The sequence below is a fragment of the Rhinolophus sinicus genome, chromosome 2 (assembly GCF_057876585.1).
Source record: "Rhinolophus sinicus isolate RSI-liver-muscle chromosome 2, RSI-T2T, whole genome shotgun sequence".
Lineage (NCBI taxonomy): Eukaryota > Metazoa > Chordata > Mammalia > Chiroptera > Rhinolophidae > Rhinolophus > Rhinolophus sinicus.
The window spans coordinates 140,908,650-140,925,316 of NC_142502.1; the positions used below are offsets into that span (position 1 = coordinate 140,908,650).

At 43.5% G+C, this 16,667-nt stretch overlaps 1 protein-coding gene across 11 annotated transcripts in view; it reads left to right on the forward strand.

Moving 5' to 3' along the window:
- AAK1 (AP2 associated kinase 1) overlaps positions 1 to 16,667 on the forward strand; it is a 157,672-nt gene that overhangs the window by 102,465 nt on the left and 38,540 nt on the right. For 8 of the 11 annotated variants that reach the window (XM_074332105.2, XM_074332106.2, XM_019718454.3 and 5 more), the window contains 6 exons: positions 1,849 to 1,952; positions 3,934 to 4,013; positions 8,189 to 8,343; positions 9,289 to 9,599; positions 11,055 to 11,327; positions 15,290 to 15,522. In XM_074332105.2, coding sequence (XP_074188206.2) covers positions 1,849 to 1,952; positions 3,934 to 4,013; positions 8,189 to 8,343; positions 9,289 to 9,599; positions 11,055 to 11,327; positions 15,290 to 15,522 — 1,156 coding nt within the window. The remainder of the gene's footprint in view (positions 1 to 1,848; positions 1,953 to 3,933; positions 4,014 to 8,188; positions 8,344 to 9,288; positions 9,600 to 11,054; positions 11,328 to 15,289; positions 15,523 to 16,667) is intronic. The other 3 variants (XM_019718461.3, XM_074332110.2, XM_019718510.3) reach the window with 1 other exon arrangement.

Sequence of the window (16,667 nt, forward strand, 5' to 3'; positions counted from 1 at the left end):
ATTCTTAACACTTTATGTAATAAATATAATTGTCCCCACTATACAAATGAGGAAACTGAAGCTGAGAAAGTATAAGTAACTTTACCCAAGTTAACACAGTGATAACTTTTAAGTGACTCCCCATTATAGTGTGCCAGTTTTATCAATCAGCCTCTTTCATTTATTTAAAAAAAAGAGAGAGAGGGAGGGTATTTAAAGGAATGGAGTATGGGGTTTAATGGTTTTGGATTGTTTTCAGAGGTAAAGCATATATCTAGTCTAGAATTGCAAATGAGATTGGAAGGAAATAATGGGAAAATGGCCAAATTTAATGCTAGAATGATTGGATTTTTGGTAATAATTTTTTTCCTTTTTAGCACTTGTGCAGCAAATTCATGTTAGGCAAAACAACTCTATGAATGTCTGTAACATGACATCTTTTCTAAACTCTGATCTATTTCAGTTTACAAACTATTTGAAGATTCTTTTGTCACCCTAAACTCACAGGTCTAAAATTAAATTTATTGTCACCCCACCCCCACGTCCTTTTATTCCCAATTCAAGGTTCTCTTGTCCTGCTTTCAATTTCTATCAGTGGTGTCATCACTAAAGCCTGGATGACTGAAATTTAAGGTTTTTCTTTGGATATGCCTTTCAAGAGAGAGGAAAGAGTATTTCCTAGGTGACATTAGTTCTTTCTTTGGCATTTCCCGTTTTCATTACATTCTCTCTATTCTCATCACTGTCATGGTAGTATACACAGACTCTGTCAACTCATGCCTGTACTGGTGATTAACTGTACCCTCTCCCCTCTCTCTGCAGTTTATCCAACACACCTTCATCACAAGATTAATTTTGTAAAATGCCACCCTGTCACGTTCCTATGCAGTAAGCTTCATGGCCACAGTAGGGCCCAGATTCTTAGAGGCATTGCAGAGCCTTTGTATTCTGGCTCCATCCCTCCCTGCCAGCCTTATTTCCCTGTTCTCTCTGACAAGGAAGTCTCTGCTCTGCCTTCTGGCTCCTCTGGCTCCTTATAACAAGGCATTCTTTTACCTTTTTCCAAGTCCCTCTTTGCTCAGACTGTTCTTTCACCTAGAACGTCTTTTTCTCTGCTTTCCCCTGACTGACTAAATTCTGTCCTGCCTTCAAGGACCAGCTCAAATCCTGCCTGTTCTGCAAGGCCTTCACAAGACTGCAGCCTCATCAATTTTTTTCTGAACTTGGTGTCTTTTGATTCCTTGAGTAATGAGTTGCCTTGCGTTGTTTTGTGTGTGTGTGTTGTGTGTGTCTTCTTAAAGACTTTTTTTCTTGAGAATTTTTCCAGCTTCAGAAAGGGCAGCTGGAAACAGACAAGTGATCTATATAGATCATGATAAAAGTAGAGATGTATTTATTTTTCGATTCCTTCTAGACTGGAAAACAGCTTATGTCTCCAATAGAAGAATAATAAATAAAATTATGAAATTTGAATTTGGGTTATAATTTTCAAGAATAATCATTTGTTTAGCAAGATCACATGAACTAAGGAGGCCAGAAGCAAAAGACCATGTAACTTCCTAGGTACCAGAATTTTCATATTGAGAGCTTGAGTCCCTGTTGCCAGGCACAGAGTGTGAACTTCAAGTATCTTTGTTACAATTCAAAAACTTTGTTATTTTCTTGTGGATCTTAAAAATTTTAGCACAGGAGAGCCTCCCTTTCTGAGTGGGGGGGGGAAAGGGCTAATTGCACTGTCTGACGTTTATAGAAATAAAAGAGAAATAAAAATTTTAAAACAAAAAAATTTTGGTAATAGAGAAATGATGCTTCCTAGCTCATGTACTAACTGTTAGGGTATTATTAAAAAAGTTCACATGTTTGTTTTAGGGTATATGTTGGAACCAGACCCTGACAAAAGGCCGGATATTTACCAGGTCTCCTACTTCTCATTTAAATTACTCAAGAAAGAATGCCCGATTCCAAATGTACAGGTATGTGAAAGGTGCTTCTTTAGGGGAAGTAAACATAATTGACTTGTCATTTAGAAATTCCTAGGGTGTTAATCAGCTGTTGAAATGAATGTAGATGCCCCTTGCTTTGTTTAGTAGGGGACATTCAGGCAAAACTAACTATGAAGCATTTGCTACAAAGAGAATCCAATTTCCCCATAGAATTTAATGACAAAACTGAGGCAGTTACACTGAAGAAAAAAAAAATGCCCTAAGGATTGAGTTGAGCACGTTGGGTGAAGATTGAAAGATTGACCAAACTGTTGTCTTGTCCACTTTCCCAGTTCACTGAGAGCCAGGTGACTGTGGTGTTTCCCTAGAGGTGGTTAGGCAGCTGCCTTCCTGAGACAAGGCCCTGGACTTGTCCCCCTGCCGGCTGGAACGTGCGCCCCTTGACCCTTTTCTCCTGCGTTGCAGCAGAGCTTTCTTGCTTGTGCTTCTGCTGCTGGCCACCTATGACTCACCCTCCTTTCCTCTACCCGCCCCCCCACACATCAGGCCACAGGAATGTTTTCTACACTTAGTAATCCTAAACTCTACACGTACCATTTTCAGAGTACAATTCTTGCAAACACCCTTTTATAGTCTTGGCGTATTTTTCATGTTTTAGTATGATCCAACTCTCGAGTATTTTACTAATGGATGCCATGATAAATAAGTGCTCATCTGAACTTATCTTGCCTGTTTGTCCAATAATGAACTTCTGAAGTCGTTATTGGGGATTGAGGGTGCTGAGAAATAACATTCCACTTTCACTCCCACATTTAGATCAGATGTGGGAATCATTCAGGTGGAGCTCAGAATATTGATTTTAATACTAACAAGACTGAGTCAGAGCAGTAGCTTGACCAGTCAGGCTCCCTGGTATTAGAGCCACATGACTAAGCAGTGAGCGCCTGATTCCATAGAGACAAGCTCTTCCCTAAAGGAGGGAGGACAAGCGCCAGCCAGACGTGCTCACCTTTTCCTCCCAATCTATCAGTCAAACAAGTTACACCTCCTCCCTTGGGAGAGGAACCCTTGGAGGGTGGAAGAGAAGCTTGGAGACATTTTCTGCAGAAATCAACCCCACCTGGAAAGCATGAAGGAAAGGGGACATCCCTGTGAAGAACCGTTTTATTAGTACTAGTATTCCGTTTGTCAGGTTTCCCACAGTAAATCAGGGATATTGTACAGTAACCTATGTGACCGTGTTTTCTTTTACTGACCCACTTTCCCATTCATAAAGTTAAGTAACATGAAACATAATTGGAAGCATTCAGGTTGGTAACTACTTTTTAAAAAGTCAGCTCACAAGTCTCAAGTCATTTGGTACTTGCTCAGCAGTGGTACACAGTTTTCCCGTGGTTAGGGACAGCGGTGCTCCCTCGAGAGATGTTGTTAGATGGATGGTGCGAACCCTTGCTGGAGGAATTCTGCTTGGCTTGTGGATTGAATAGTGCCTCCCGTGCTGGGAAGAGGTGCTGGCTCAGCAACGACACACACGGTGGCTGTGGTGTTCTCCCAGCACTCTACCTGGAAGACTGAACACACCCTGATTTGACACACTAGTCAGCTCTGACTTCTCTAAGATCTAGCTGAGAGCTTAAATAGTAATATAGGTTATAGACGTTTCTTTCCATTCCTTTTAAAACATAACTTCTAAGCTGTGCAGTAGGAAGAAAAGGGAACTGAGAACAAGCCCCAGTGACCTTAGCCGGTACAGAAGGTTGAGAATGATGGCGGAAGAGTGTGCTGTACTCGGGCTGATCTGTCCTCTTCTCAGATATTTGCCTCCCTCACTGGGGCTGAGTCCTGTGGGATATGCTTTTGGTTAACTTCCCTCCCCTCTACCAGAGATCAGGGTCAGGAAACCACTCTAGAAGACCCCGACACATTTTCCCATCAGCCCAGTTATGCTGGTTATTCTTTCACAAAAAATCTGTGATGTCCTTTTTAAAAATTTTCCCTTTCAATTCTACAGAACTCTCCTATTCCTGCAAAGCTTCCTGAACCCGTGAAAGCCAGTGAGGCAGCTGCAAAGAAGACCCAGCCAAAGGCCAGGTAAGAAATGCCTTAGTGCTCATGCTTGGTAGCAGGTGGGGGAGAGGGGGCGTGCCTTGTATCTCTCAGGTCTTCTCATACCACGGTCAGAGGCTGCACAGAACTAGAAAGCAAGCTGTCTCCTCTAGGCAAAAGCTGTTCTTTGGCAGTACAAGGAGGAATATAATGAAATACAGTGATCTACATGTGAAAGAGAATCAAGAACTCCACAGCTGTTTCCTTTGCTTGGGAGTAGGCGCAGGGGCATTCAGAGATGAGGCAACAGCAGACTTTAGATATTACTAATACAGGAGTGTCCTAAACAGGTGTCCTGGCCTTTGTTTAGCCTCCTTCAGCACCCTAAGCCTCCACCTCCTTTTCCTTACTTTCTGTGGCCCTGGCCACGTTAGGAATGTAAGGTCAAAGCACTGAGTCCATGAACAGCAGAAGAGCCTGTGGATCTGAGCTGATCACATTCTGTGTAACATAAGGTCTTCCAAGAAGCAGATGCTAAGAGGATTATAGAAGCTAGGATTTTACTTGGGGAAATGCACCTGTAAATACGGAGAGAAAATAGGGAGGGAGACCAGAAGAGCTGGGAGAGCCATCAGGAGGCAACGTAAGTCTGACCCAAAGAGAGGAAGGAGAAAGTTGGGTGGAAATAACCTAGGAATTGCCATACAATTTAGGAAGGTTCCCTAAGGTGTCAGGGAGTCCTCGAGCCAAAGTCAGCTAGCAGAGTTCCGTGGCTCCCAGGACCCGACCTGCCTTATTATCCCTGTGGATGGTAAGGCTGGAAGCAGCCCACGGGAAGTGTGGCAAGCACAGCACTGGATTTCAGGAGTGCAGCCCTTGGGTCACTTGGTCTTTTACACTCTTTACAATTGAGGTTCTTCGGGACACATCCTCATGGCTGCCACGCCTTCCAAATGGCAGATTCTGAGGGTAATTCCGGAAACATTTATACCCCTCTTTTCTCCACACTCCCATGGCAAGGAAACATTAGCAGCAAACTATCAACAATATACCCTAGATGGGATTATGTGAATTTTAATAGAATAGTAAAGTAACTTCTACATTTAAAAAAACAACAAAGAAAACCTTGAATATTTATACAATGAATGCTGATTGGCTCGAAAGTAATGAGACTTTGGTTTTTAACAAATTTAGCAAACTATATCCACGTTGTTACTTTGTAAACTGTTTATTTCTTATATAAGCCTGCCGTGCTCCCCTCTGGGAATGGCTTTTGGGGCTGATTTAATAGCTTAATATTTGGGGTTTATGGCCATTTGTACTATGCCTAAACATGGTATATACTGGAGGCTAAGCAAGGATCCATTCCCACAAAGCACATACATTTATAAAAATCATAGTAACAGCTAACATTTGGTCCTCTATTGTGTAAAATGGAGAAAATAATACCTACATCATAAGATAGGTGTGAATACCAAAAGCATCAATGACTGTGAAACTTTTTTATAAACTGTGGAGTGCCCAAAGTGTTAGTTTGTATGGACCTCAATAATGCTGCCAGAATACACAGACCTTACAGCCAAGAGATTTGGATCTAAGTCGTCCTAGCTATAATTTACATTGATTCATTTGTGTTATCATATTTGCTCCCCAATCCTGACAGGTGGGTTTTTCTTTTTCATTCTATTCTTTTTTTATTATTATTATTGGGGAAGGGGAACAGGACTTTATTGGGGAGCAGTGTGTACTTCCAGGACTTTTTTCCAAGTCAACCTGTTGTCCTTTCAGTCTTAGTTGTGGAGGGCGCAGCTCAGCTCCAGGTCCAGTTGCCGTTGCTAGTTGCAGGGGGTGCAGCCCACCATCCCTTGTGGGAGTTGAACCAGCAACCTTGTGGTTAAGAGCCTGCGCTCCAACCAACTGAGCCATCAGGGAGGCAGCTCAGCTCAGCTCAAGGTTCCATGTTCAATCTTAGTTGCAGGGGGCGGAGCCCACCATCCCTTGCAGGACTCGAGGAATTGAACTGGCAACCTTGTGGTCGAGAGCTCACTGGCCCATATGGGAATTGAACCGGCAGCCTTCCAAGTTAGGAGCACGGAGCTCCAACCACCTGAGCCACTGTGCCGGCCCTTTTCACTTTATTCTTGAAGTAGCCACTATTTACTGAGGTATCATATATATCAGATACCATACTAGATCCTTTATATAAATGACTTTTTTCCCCTTAAAACAAAACTTTTATGAGGTTATTTTCATTTTACAGATGAGTAAACAGACTCAAAATTGTAAGTTGCCCAAGGTAGTTCGTTAGTTGATGTGCACTTAGTGAAAGAACCAAACTCACAGTATCCACGCTTTCTACTCTGTACGTTAAGTGATTCACCCCAGATCACACAGATAGGACAACTTAGAACCAGACATCCTGGCTTCAGGTATTTCCTCACAGCATGTTGATGCCCATGCAAACGGACATTTGACCGCTCTTCATTTTGTAAGTGTTTCATAGTCATTGATGTATTTGATGTTCACATCCACCCCATGATGTAGGGATTATTTCTGCATTTTACACGTAAGGGACCAAGGCTAAAAGAGATTACATGACGTGCCCTTTATCACGCAGTTAGTAGGTAGGGAGCTAGAGTTCAAATAGAGTTTTCTTTGGCTCCAAATCCCAATGTCTTTACGATGTTACCCTTAGAAGAATTCCAGTGTGGAAGTTTTCAGCATTGGGTTTTCTACAGAAGTCTGTTCACCTCTCCTACCCTTGGCTTTATCTTTCTAACACCTTTCTCAGCATCTGCCCCATTTCCCTTCCCACCTCCCTCCCCAGGTTGCAGCTTCCCCCAATGTGGTAGCTTTGACATTATCCGTCCGTCACCTAGCATTGGAGCATCCGTCTAGCAGGGTGCCAATGAAAACAAAGTCTCAGGGGCCAGGGTGGACATACCTTGGAGGTGTGTCACAGGGAGGGACATGCGGCCAGTTGCTCTGCTTCCTGTTTTGCATTTCATGGAGGCTGTGTCTGACATAGTTTGGAAATTTTCCTGAAGCTGGTTTGTTTTGGCCGTAACCTCAGCTGTACTCCCTAAAGTGCATTTTCAAAGGATGACCACGGTGATCTGTGTTAGGTAGTGGCCAGCTGCCTGGACTGCTCTAGATGAATGGGAATCACCACCCAGGCTTCAGCAGCATCACAAGGAGCAAGCAGAGCACTCCGCATTCCTCCCTGTGCTAGCTTGGATTAGATTTGGCTGTGAGTCACAGAAAGCCCACAACGACAATGGCTTATATAAGATAGATGGTTATTTTTTCTCTCTCAAGTAAACAAAGTCTGGAAGTAAGTAGTCCAGTGCTGGAAGGGCAGTTCTGTTCCCCCCAAACCCCAGGCCCCCACCAGTCTACCATCCCTACAGTGTGGCCATGACCTCATGAACCAATATGGTAGCATCCTGCTCCAAGCAGCAGGATCAAGGAATGGCCAAAGAAGAAGAGAGACAAAGGGCATGCACCAGGTGTTTCTTAAGGTTTGCAGAAACTGCCACATAAGAATCTGTTTATATCCCATGTAAGGCTAGAACTTAGACACATGGCCGCATCTGATAGCAGGAGAGACTGGGCAGTGGGATTTTTACTCTGGTTGACCCTATGCCCAGGTAAATAAATATTACATTACCATGGAAAAAAGCAAATGTGAATATTTGTCACACTCCCCAAATCCATTATCTTGAATTATTATTCCTTATGGTTGTCTTATTGGATTAGCTCATTTACATACTTTTTATTGTAGAGAGACCATTTTGACAGCTAGTTCTAATCATGTTTGAGTTCCCTCTACATCTGAAAACCATCCTTTTTGTATCATCACCCGAGTGTATTCTGGGAAATCCTAGAAAGTACTAGGTAAAAGTGTCCCAAGGTCAAATAAGTTTGAGAAACACTGTATTTTGTACAGTGTCCTCTTTGAGGTTTTCCGTACATATTCACACAGGAAAAGTTCTGCTGGAAAGAAATCTGCTCAATGTTTTAATCAGTATGTTACAAGTTATTTACCCATGAAGTCTGTATTCGTAACGTCTAATAACACATAACATCCTCTGGGAAATGTTGATTAAGCAGACGTGGAAGGTTTGGATGAGTGTGGACAGGAAAGCTAATCTTGTACTCTTTCTGCCCCTCCCCCATTTTCCCACACTTTAACACAATCTTTGTTTTTTCTTGTCTAGACTGACAGATCCCATTCCCACCACAGAGACTTCTATTGCGCCCCGCCAGAGGCCTAAAGCCGGGCAGACTCAGCCGAACCCAGGAATCCTTCCCATCCAGCCGGCCCTGACACCTCGAAAGAGGGCCACGGTTCAGCCCCCACCTCAGGCTGGAGGTCAGTTCGGGTAGTTTGAAATTTGGTCTACCTCCTTGTTATCCTGGACAATAGAGAAGTCTTAGAAAGCCTGGTTTTGCTTCAGGGGTAGGATGCAGAGAGGCACATAAAGTATAACAGTTTTCCTTGAGGAACAAAAGGTGAGCTGCCATTGAAATCATACAGCAAGAGGACAGCAAAAGGGGAGGCCTGTCATTGAAATCGGTGGGGGATCTCCAAGACCACTGAAGCCTGCTGTCTCTGTTTTTTTTCTAGTCTTGGCCCTGATGTTGTGGCTTGGTCCACTTATCCCATACCTACCTATTTATTTCATATACTTCTCTTTGCCTTTAAAGAAGCAAGACTCACCTCTTTTTGACATAGAAGAATTGTTTCTGTGATGCTGTCTCTTGAATTACCTGTCACCGCTCCATGTTTTGGTATTCTGTTTCTAATGAGGTGACTGAGTATAATTCCATAAAGCGGATTGACCCAAAGTATCAAGTAACTGAACTCAATTCACTGCTTTTGGTGAATTTGGTGGCCGTCTACTTATAGCCAGGCATCCAGACTGAGGTTTTGTAACCTGCATGCAAAACATCAAAGGATGCTTTTATTCTGCGGCATGCCAGCAAAGTGCAAAGATTGTGTTTATATACAATAGCATCAAAGGCCAACTGAATTTGTAGATACTCAGGATGCTGACTAAAGGAGTAATTGACTAAATGGGATGGTGAATAAGGGAAGACTTTCTGAAGGAGGCAAGTATTGAATCTGGTTTTGAAAAATATCAAGCACACAGATTAGCAAGAAGGAAAGACCTTCCAGGTACAAAGACAGTGAGGAGCACATGGATCGTAAGATGATCCGTCCACTTATCACCTGGTTTCTTGCTTTGGCAAGAAAGAAAGCCAGTTTTGTCCAGAAGAGTTCTGCACCCTTATATAGAGTTCATTCTCCTTGCAGGATCCAGCAATCAGCCTGGCCTTTTAGCTACTGTTCCCCAACCAAAAACCCAGCCCCCAGCCAGCCAACCTCTACCACAATCTCAGCCCAAGCAGCCACAGGCTCCGCCCACCCCACAGCAGACACCTTCCACTCCAGCCCAGGGCCTGCCCACTCAGGCCCAGGCCACACCCCAGCACCAGCAGCAGCTCTTCCTCAAGCAGCAGCCGCAGCCGCAGCCACAGCAGCCGCCGCAGCCACAAGCACAGCCACAGCCACAGCCGCCAGCAGGCACGTTGTACCAGCCACCACAGCAGGCCCAGGCTCCACAGGTAAGGTGGTCAGAGTCTGACGCACGCTTTGCATATCAGAGCTGTCACTGTGGAAAGGCCCACGAGGTACAGGAGCCTGCCTGGGGAAGACAGCCATTAACCATCACATCAGTGCTGCTCCCACATGCAGGTACCATGAAGCATTGCGTGATGGAGCAGTCTGGATCACTTCCCTTTCACCTTTCTTCTCAGGCCATGAGAATTCTTTACCTCACTAAGGGACCTCAGGGAGGGAGCTTATTTTTAAGGACTCCTTGTTTTTCTTTTTCTAACATAATTACAATACCATTATCATATACTGGAGGAAAAAAACAATTTCTCATCATCAAATGTCTATTAGTGTTTAACTCTTTCTCGTGTCTCATAATTGAAGTTTGCTTCTTTAAATCAGTATCCAAACAAGGTCCACACGTTGTATTTAGTTGTTATATACTTTTTTCCTCTCATTATCTTGATACTTTTTTCATGTTTTTTACTATGAACATACTCATTTTATAATGATGAATATATCTTTTATCTTTTAAGTTCCCTTCTAACCATAGGTACCCTCTTCCTCTCTTTTCCCCCCTTTATCATTTTTTTTTTTTTTTTTGAAGTAACTGGGTCACTTGTCCATAGAATTTTCCATATTCTGGATCTGGCTGACGGCATCCCTGTGGTTCTCTTTAATATGTTTCTCCATCCCCTGTGTAAACTGGTAATTTCCTGAGGCTTGCTCAGTATTCAGTTCAGTTTGATTGTTCTTTGTTTTTCTGGTTATCTCACACCAGAGGCATGTATAGCGTCTGTTGTCCTCTCTTTTAATAATATTAAGATCCATGAATGTTCCCCATCAGCTTAGCAGCCATTGCTGATCATTTCCTAAGTCCATTAATTCCTTAGCGATGGAAAAATGGTGATATTCTAGCATTCCCTCTTCATTTAGGGGCTAGGATTTTTTTATGAGGAACTTTTTTCATCAAGTATTTGATTATCACGAGGTACTGTTTATACAGAAACGGCAAGAAAAATGTGTGATTCTTTCTCCGTGTTGACCAGTTTTCAGAATGAATTTGTTCCTAGTTATCATCCAAAGGTAGACAGTGAGGGTTTTGTTTTATTTTAGTATTATTATGAGCTCATAGATCTTAGCATATTTGATGTGTTTCCATACATTGTAGTTTTAAAAATTTTGTTTATTTTGATGCTCAAATTGCCCCAACTTTGGCCAGGGGAAGTCTCTTCAGATTGACTCCTGGGTCCTTTGGCTATGACTCCAGTAGTCTTTATGGTTTCCTTGCTATTTGGTGTAACGGGGGGTTCCAGGCTCAGGCTGCCCTTGACCTGGAATCAGCCATTTCTCTAAGGAACTCTGTTTCCTTCTCATGGAAGTGATATTTGGAGACCACAGTCTTGGTGCTAGGGATACTCATTTGCTAATGGGTTAGTTATTTCTTGTCACTTTGTTCTGCTCAGTTTCAGGCAGTACACCCAGCAACTCAGCAACCAGCAGTTGCCCAGTTCCCTGTGGTGTCCCAAGGAGGCTCCCAACAGCAGCTGATACAGAACTTCTACCAGCAGCCGCCACAGCAGCAGCCTCAGCAGCCGCCACCGGCCACAGCCCTGCACCAGCAGCAGCTGCTGACTCAGCAGGCTGCCTTGCAGCAGAAGCCGGCCGTGGCGGCAGTGCAGCAGCCCCAGGCACAGCCGGCCGCAGCCGCGCAGCCGCCCCCTGCCCAGGAGCCAGCGGTAAGGACCAACCAGGGCTCAGAGCGCAAAAGCAGGAGACAAGCACGCAGCGAGGCCGTGGGAAAGAGGCAGTAGCAGATGGTGTGGTGGCCTCTGGACTGGGGCCACGCGGCTTCCCATCCTGCAGTTAAAATATTTGCCCTTTTGTTGATGTACCCTACGTAGCATGAGGTATTCTGTAGGTGGGAGAGGTTTTAGAAAACATGGTTCTAGGCTACCGATGAAGATGAACATTCTTATTTATCACTTTGAAAGTAGGCTGGTGGAAAGAGCTGTTTATTGTCGCTTGTGTTGAAAAGTGAAGGACCTTAGTAGGATGAGAGTTAATTCCTTTCCCTTCTTCAAGGGGCAGTTTGACCACTGTGGCCCTTTCAGTCTCTGGAGGTTCATGTGAGCCCCCACGTTTACCCCGAGTACTGACAGTGTTGTATTTATTCTGTCTTGGACCTCAATTACTCGTATGTCTGCCACACAGCACCCTTGAAGGGTCTGCTTGCTGGGGACCATTTGCCGTGGCCTAATCCCTCTGGTCACCAGAGTATCTGAGTACTTTTGAATCATCTTGTCAGTTTAGAAGTTGGGCATGTCCACTTTTAACTGTTGGCTGAGTATAGCATCAGACCCCCAACATCCTCTCCTGATTGACCCCTCTTGTTTCAGCATCCTCGTGCACATCGTGTTTTGGCTTTAATAAGTGCCCCTAATTCTGTACTCATTGATTTCTGAGTGGTAGTGATTGATCAGTTTCTGGTGATAGAAAAAGACATTTTACATACCCAGCCAATGGAGTATTACAGCTACTCTCTTTTTCCCAGGGAAGTCCAACTACTAGACGAATGAAGGAAAAGTAAGAAACCATCTTTCTGAGGACTGATTTCTAATAGAGTTTTGTCGCCCATCTTAAACCAGAAAACCTACATCCCTTCAAAAGGAAGCAGTGCCGTAAATAGATTGCCTTCTTTAAGTCTCAGCTAAGTGTGTGTACAGTGTCTTCACACCTTCGTTTCCGAAACAACTCAACCTTCCTGCAGGCGTGTGATAGACAGCTACTCTATTTTTAGCAAGAGATTAAGTTCCTCTTGTTAAGGGAAAATGGATTTTTAAAAAAATTATTGGTGCTAGTTGAGATACTAATTATCTAGTCCAGTCCCCTCCTTTAATGGAATTGGAAACTAAGGCCCAGGCTAGAAAGTCACTACCCAGGACACACAGACTGATAGGAGCAGAGCTGGGACAAGAACAGAGAGTCCTGGTCTGTGTTCAAGGTTTGTAACAAATGCTCATCCTGGGGGATGAAATGATCAGCTGCCGCTTCCTGCACTTCATACTTACAAAGCTCCCTCTGCTTTCCCACTCTTGGGAATGAATTAGGAACCTTCTCCATGTTCCTTGGGTGAAAAAAATTACTTTGAGCACTTTGCTCAAGGGTAGTTGGTTGAGAGGACAGTGAGGGAACAGGAGCAGACCGTGCTTGTGCCAGGAGCCCAAGAGCTTCCCACCTTTGACTAGCCTTTTGCTTGGTGACCCTTGGCAGGACTTACCTAGAGAAGCAAGGGGATGAATGTAAAGTATACACTGCCATCTTAAAGCAATAATCTGTAAAGGAAAGTGGCCGCATGCCACAGATGTCACCTTATTAGTAGTAGCCAAAAGAATGGAAGCAACCTAAACCATTCAAGAACCCAACTGCAGCCGTTAAAAATCATGGTTATAAAGTTTGTACAACAGAATGAAAACACTTATGAGATAATGTTAGAAGAGATGTGAAATTATGGGAAAAGTAGGTAATTGAAAAGACACTTAAATATAAGATACCAAAAAGGTAAGACCAGTTGTGTTAGAGTGGTGAATGGAAGTCTGGGTAGTTTTCCCCCCTCTTGTCTATAGCCTTACATTCCTTGATGTGATTATACTCCTTTTACAATTATGTATTTTGTTTTGGGAACAAATCTTCACCAAGACGAACATCTGCGTCTGCCTTGCTTCTCCTTCCCCTGTGGTCTGTCTCCCTCCTCCCCCTTCCTAACTCCATCTTTGGATGAGGAGGCAGAAAAGAGAGTCCTAACCTGCCGTCAAGAAACATGAATTCGGTCCCCAATTGACCCTGTGACCTTGTGTGGGCACTTAGCTTCGGGGGGCCTTGGTCTGTCTCCTGTAAAGAGAGGGAGTGGAATCCAAGTTCCCTAAGGTCCCTTTCAACTCTCACGTTCTTAGATTCTAAATAGAAAGAAACTCTCTGCCTGACATGTTGTGAGGAGTAGCGAACACGTTGGAGCCGCTTGTTTTAGTCGATTGCTGTGACAGGGTAAGGTGTCCTCATGATGGAAGCATCTGTTCCTCAGGGTGCCGCTCACAGGTACCTCTTCTAGGTAAGAGGATGGGAAATGTTCTCCAGGTAGTCTGGACTCTTGAAATTAAGTGACTCAAGAGTTAAGTACCCTTTTCAAAGGAATGAATGTCTTCAACTCCAAGAAGTAAGCAAATTTAGTTCTGTCCTTTAAGCTTCTCTGGTCCCTGTAGGTCTTGCTTTAGGCTGGCCTTGGAACCCTGACCCCTGAAGGAAGGTGTGGAGCTGGAGCTCCGGTCTTCTTCGTGGAGCACTCTGCCTCTCCCTCAGAGATGCCGTCAGCCGCCTTATGCTCTGAGCGTGGTTTGATCGATACTGGAACCTTATAGTGTATCATTCAGCCCATTGGTGAAATGACTGTACTCACACATGCACATAGCCTGTCTCAACAAACCTCAAAGTCTGAGTAAATAGAAGGACAGAAAATCGCAGGCTGTCAGCATCCTGGCCTAAGTAGCTGGACACTCCGGTTTCCCTAATTTCTCTGAGCGCCTTGGTGACACAAAATGTGGGAACTGAGCTGCAGCATGGAGGGGCAGCTCTACTCTGAGATCAGAGACTGGAGGGGAGGAGTACATACCCGAGGCATTTCATATTCTAAGTCTTTTTATCTCTGGATTGATAGAATTAATGAAAAGTGTTAGATGGCCTTTTGAACATTATTTTTTGTTCATTTTCTTAACATAGCACTTTGTAGATCGTGAGTTATGCTGAAAGGCTAACCATATGGTCACAAGGATATTCCAAACTGTTTGTTTTTCTGTGGTGACATTTTGTCCCGCCTTCTGAAAATGGTCCACAGTGTTCTCAGTTATCATCAAGGGCTCTTTTTTTATTTTACTTTCTTTTTTAAAAATCTTTCAATTACAGTTGACATTCAGTAATCATCAAGGGCTTTTACATTTTTCTTCCTTCTTACTATATTCTCTCTTTCTTTAATGCCATTTCTAAACTGACAATCGGAACAAAATGCCACTGTCCCAATGCTATACATTTTCTCAGTGGTTGCCACAGAAAGAGTCTTGTAGATCCATCCTATCAATGACATAGAGAGTGTTAACAACAGAACAAAAAAAGCACTACCATTTATAATCACAGTGGAATTCTACCTAACTTATTCCTAACTAATAGTCTGAACTATATTAGTCAGTTTTCTCTTAGCAGAACTCATTTAGCTCAAATGTGTTTTAGCTGGAGGTATGCTTTCGTTGGCTTCTGACTGTGGTTGTAGAATGCTTACTGTCTGCCATTTGGAGGCATGCTGAATAAGTTTCTATGTGAGGCAGAAAGTGGTCCTTAAGGATATGTTCTAGATCTTTAGAGCTAGGAATAGCTTCTGTAGTCGTATGCTCTGGACTGAATAACATATGGTTGCCCTGTATCTTGTTGGTGATGAAAATTGAAATTTATGTATAAGTACCAGAGAAGCACCATGTTGGTATCAGTCCCAAAGTTATAGTTCAGATGGTCAAAGCCTAGTTTTTCTTTCTTTCTGGGTGTGACTGATAAACTCAGCCATTTGAGTTCTATGTTGTCTCTCATGTGGTATTTTTGGTTATGCTTATCTGTTTTTCCTTTTTTTTTTTTTTGGAATATTTTTCATCTATCTTCCTAGCAGATTCAGGCCCCAGTAAGACAACAGCCAAAGGTTCAGACAACCCCACCTCCTGCCACCCAGGGGCAGAAACTCGGATCTCTCACTCCTCCATCATCCCCCAAGACCCAACGTGCCGGGCACAGGCGGATTCTCAGTGACGTGACCCACAGTGCAGTCTTTGGGGTCCCTGCCAGCAAATCAACCCAGCTGCTCCAGGCAGCTGCAGCTGAGGCCAGTCTCAATAAGTCCAAGTATGTGATGCTTCCCTTTTATCCTTCTTACTTCGTGGGCACAGTCTGCCGTGGGCGGTTACTGTGTGAGTCTTTGCATATGTGTGTAGATGTGTATGTAGCAGTGTGTGTCTGTGTTTAATAAGAAACCGAATTTGCCTGTAGTGCATAAACCATACTGATCTTCAGAAATAATTTCCTACTTGGCCTCACTGTTTCTATTCTCTCGTCCATTCCATGCTCTACAGAGTATTTTCTTTTTTTTTTTTTTCTTCTTCTTTTTTTTTTTTTTTTCTCAGAGTATTTTCTAAACTCTTAATCGAACCAAGCCTCCATGCTGAAAATCTTTCATTAGCTTCCCATTGTCTGTGGGATGATATCTGAACTCACTGGCTAACAGACCAAGGCCTGTTGTATCGCATTGGTGGACGTGCCATTCTCCATCTTCACAAGCACTTTGTTCATCTCCCTTAACTGCACTATTCTTCCGTATCCACCAAGAAAGTGCTTATTTATTCATTGAGACCCATGTCAGAGGTTACCTTTTCTTTGACCCTTTCTCTCGTATCATATGCACTTTTCCCTGAACGTTTCTTTGAGCGTGTATCACATTGCATTATCATTATTTAGGTGTATGTCTGTGTGAGTATGTCTAGCTGACCCAACCTGAGAGTTCCTCCAAGACAAGGATCATTCTTAATCAACCCTTTTAAATCTGGTGACAGCTCTGTGCCTGATATAAAGAAGGTTGCAATGAGTGCTCAGCTTTCTTGGAACCATCACTCTAAAATTAAAAATCTTCAAGTCATTAACTAAGTGCAAAGGGCATCAAGAGAAACTTTAGAGTCTAATATATGGTGATAGAAAGAGAACTGATTCTGGGTAGTGAACACAATGTGAGGTATGGATAATGTATTACAGAATTGTACACCTGAAATCTATATAACTTTACTAACAATTCTCACCCCAATAAACTTTAAAAAAAGAAGAAAGAGGGCCGGCCTGGTGGCTCAGGCGGTTGGAGCTCCGTGCTCCTAACTCCAAAGGCTACTGGTTCGATTCCCACATGGGCCAGTGGGCTCTCATCCACAAGGTTGCCAAGTTCGATTTTCCGCAAGGGATGGTGGGCAGCGCCCCCTGCAGCTAATGATCGAACACGGCACCTT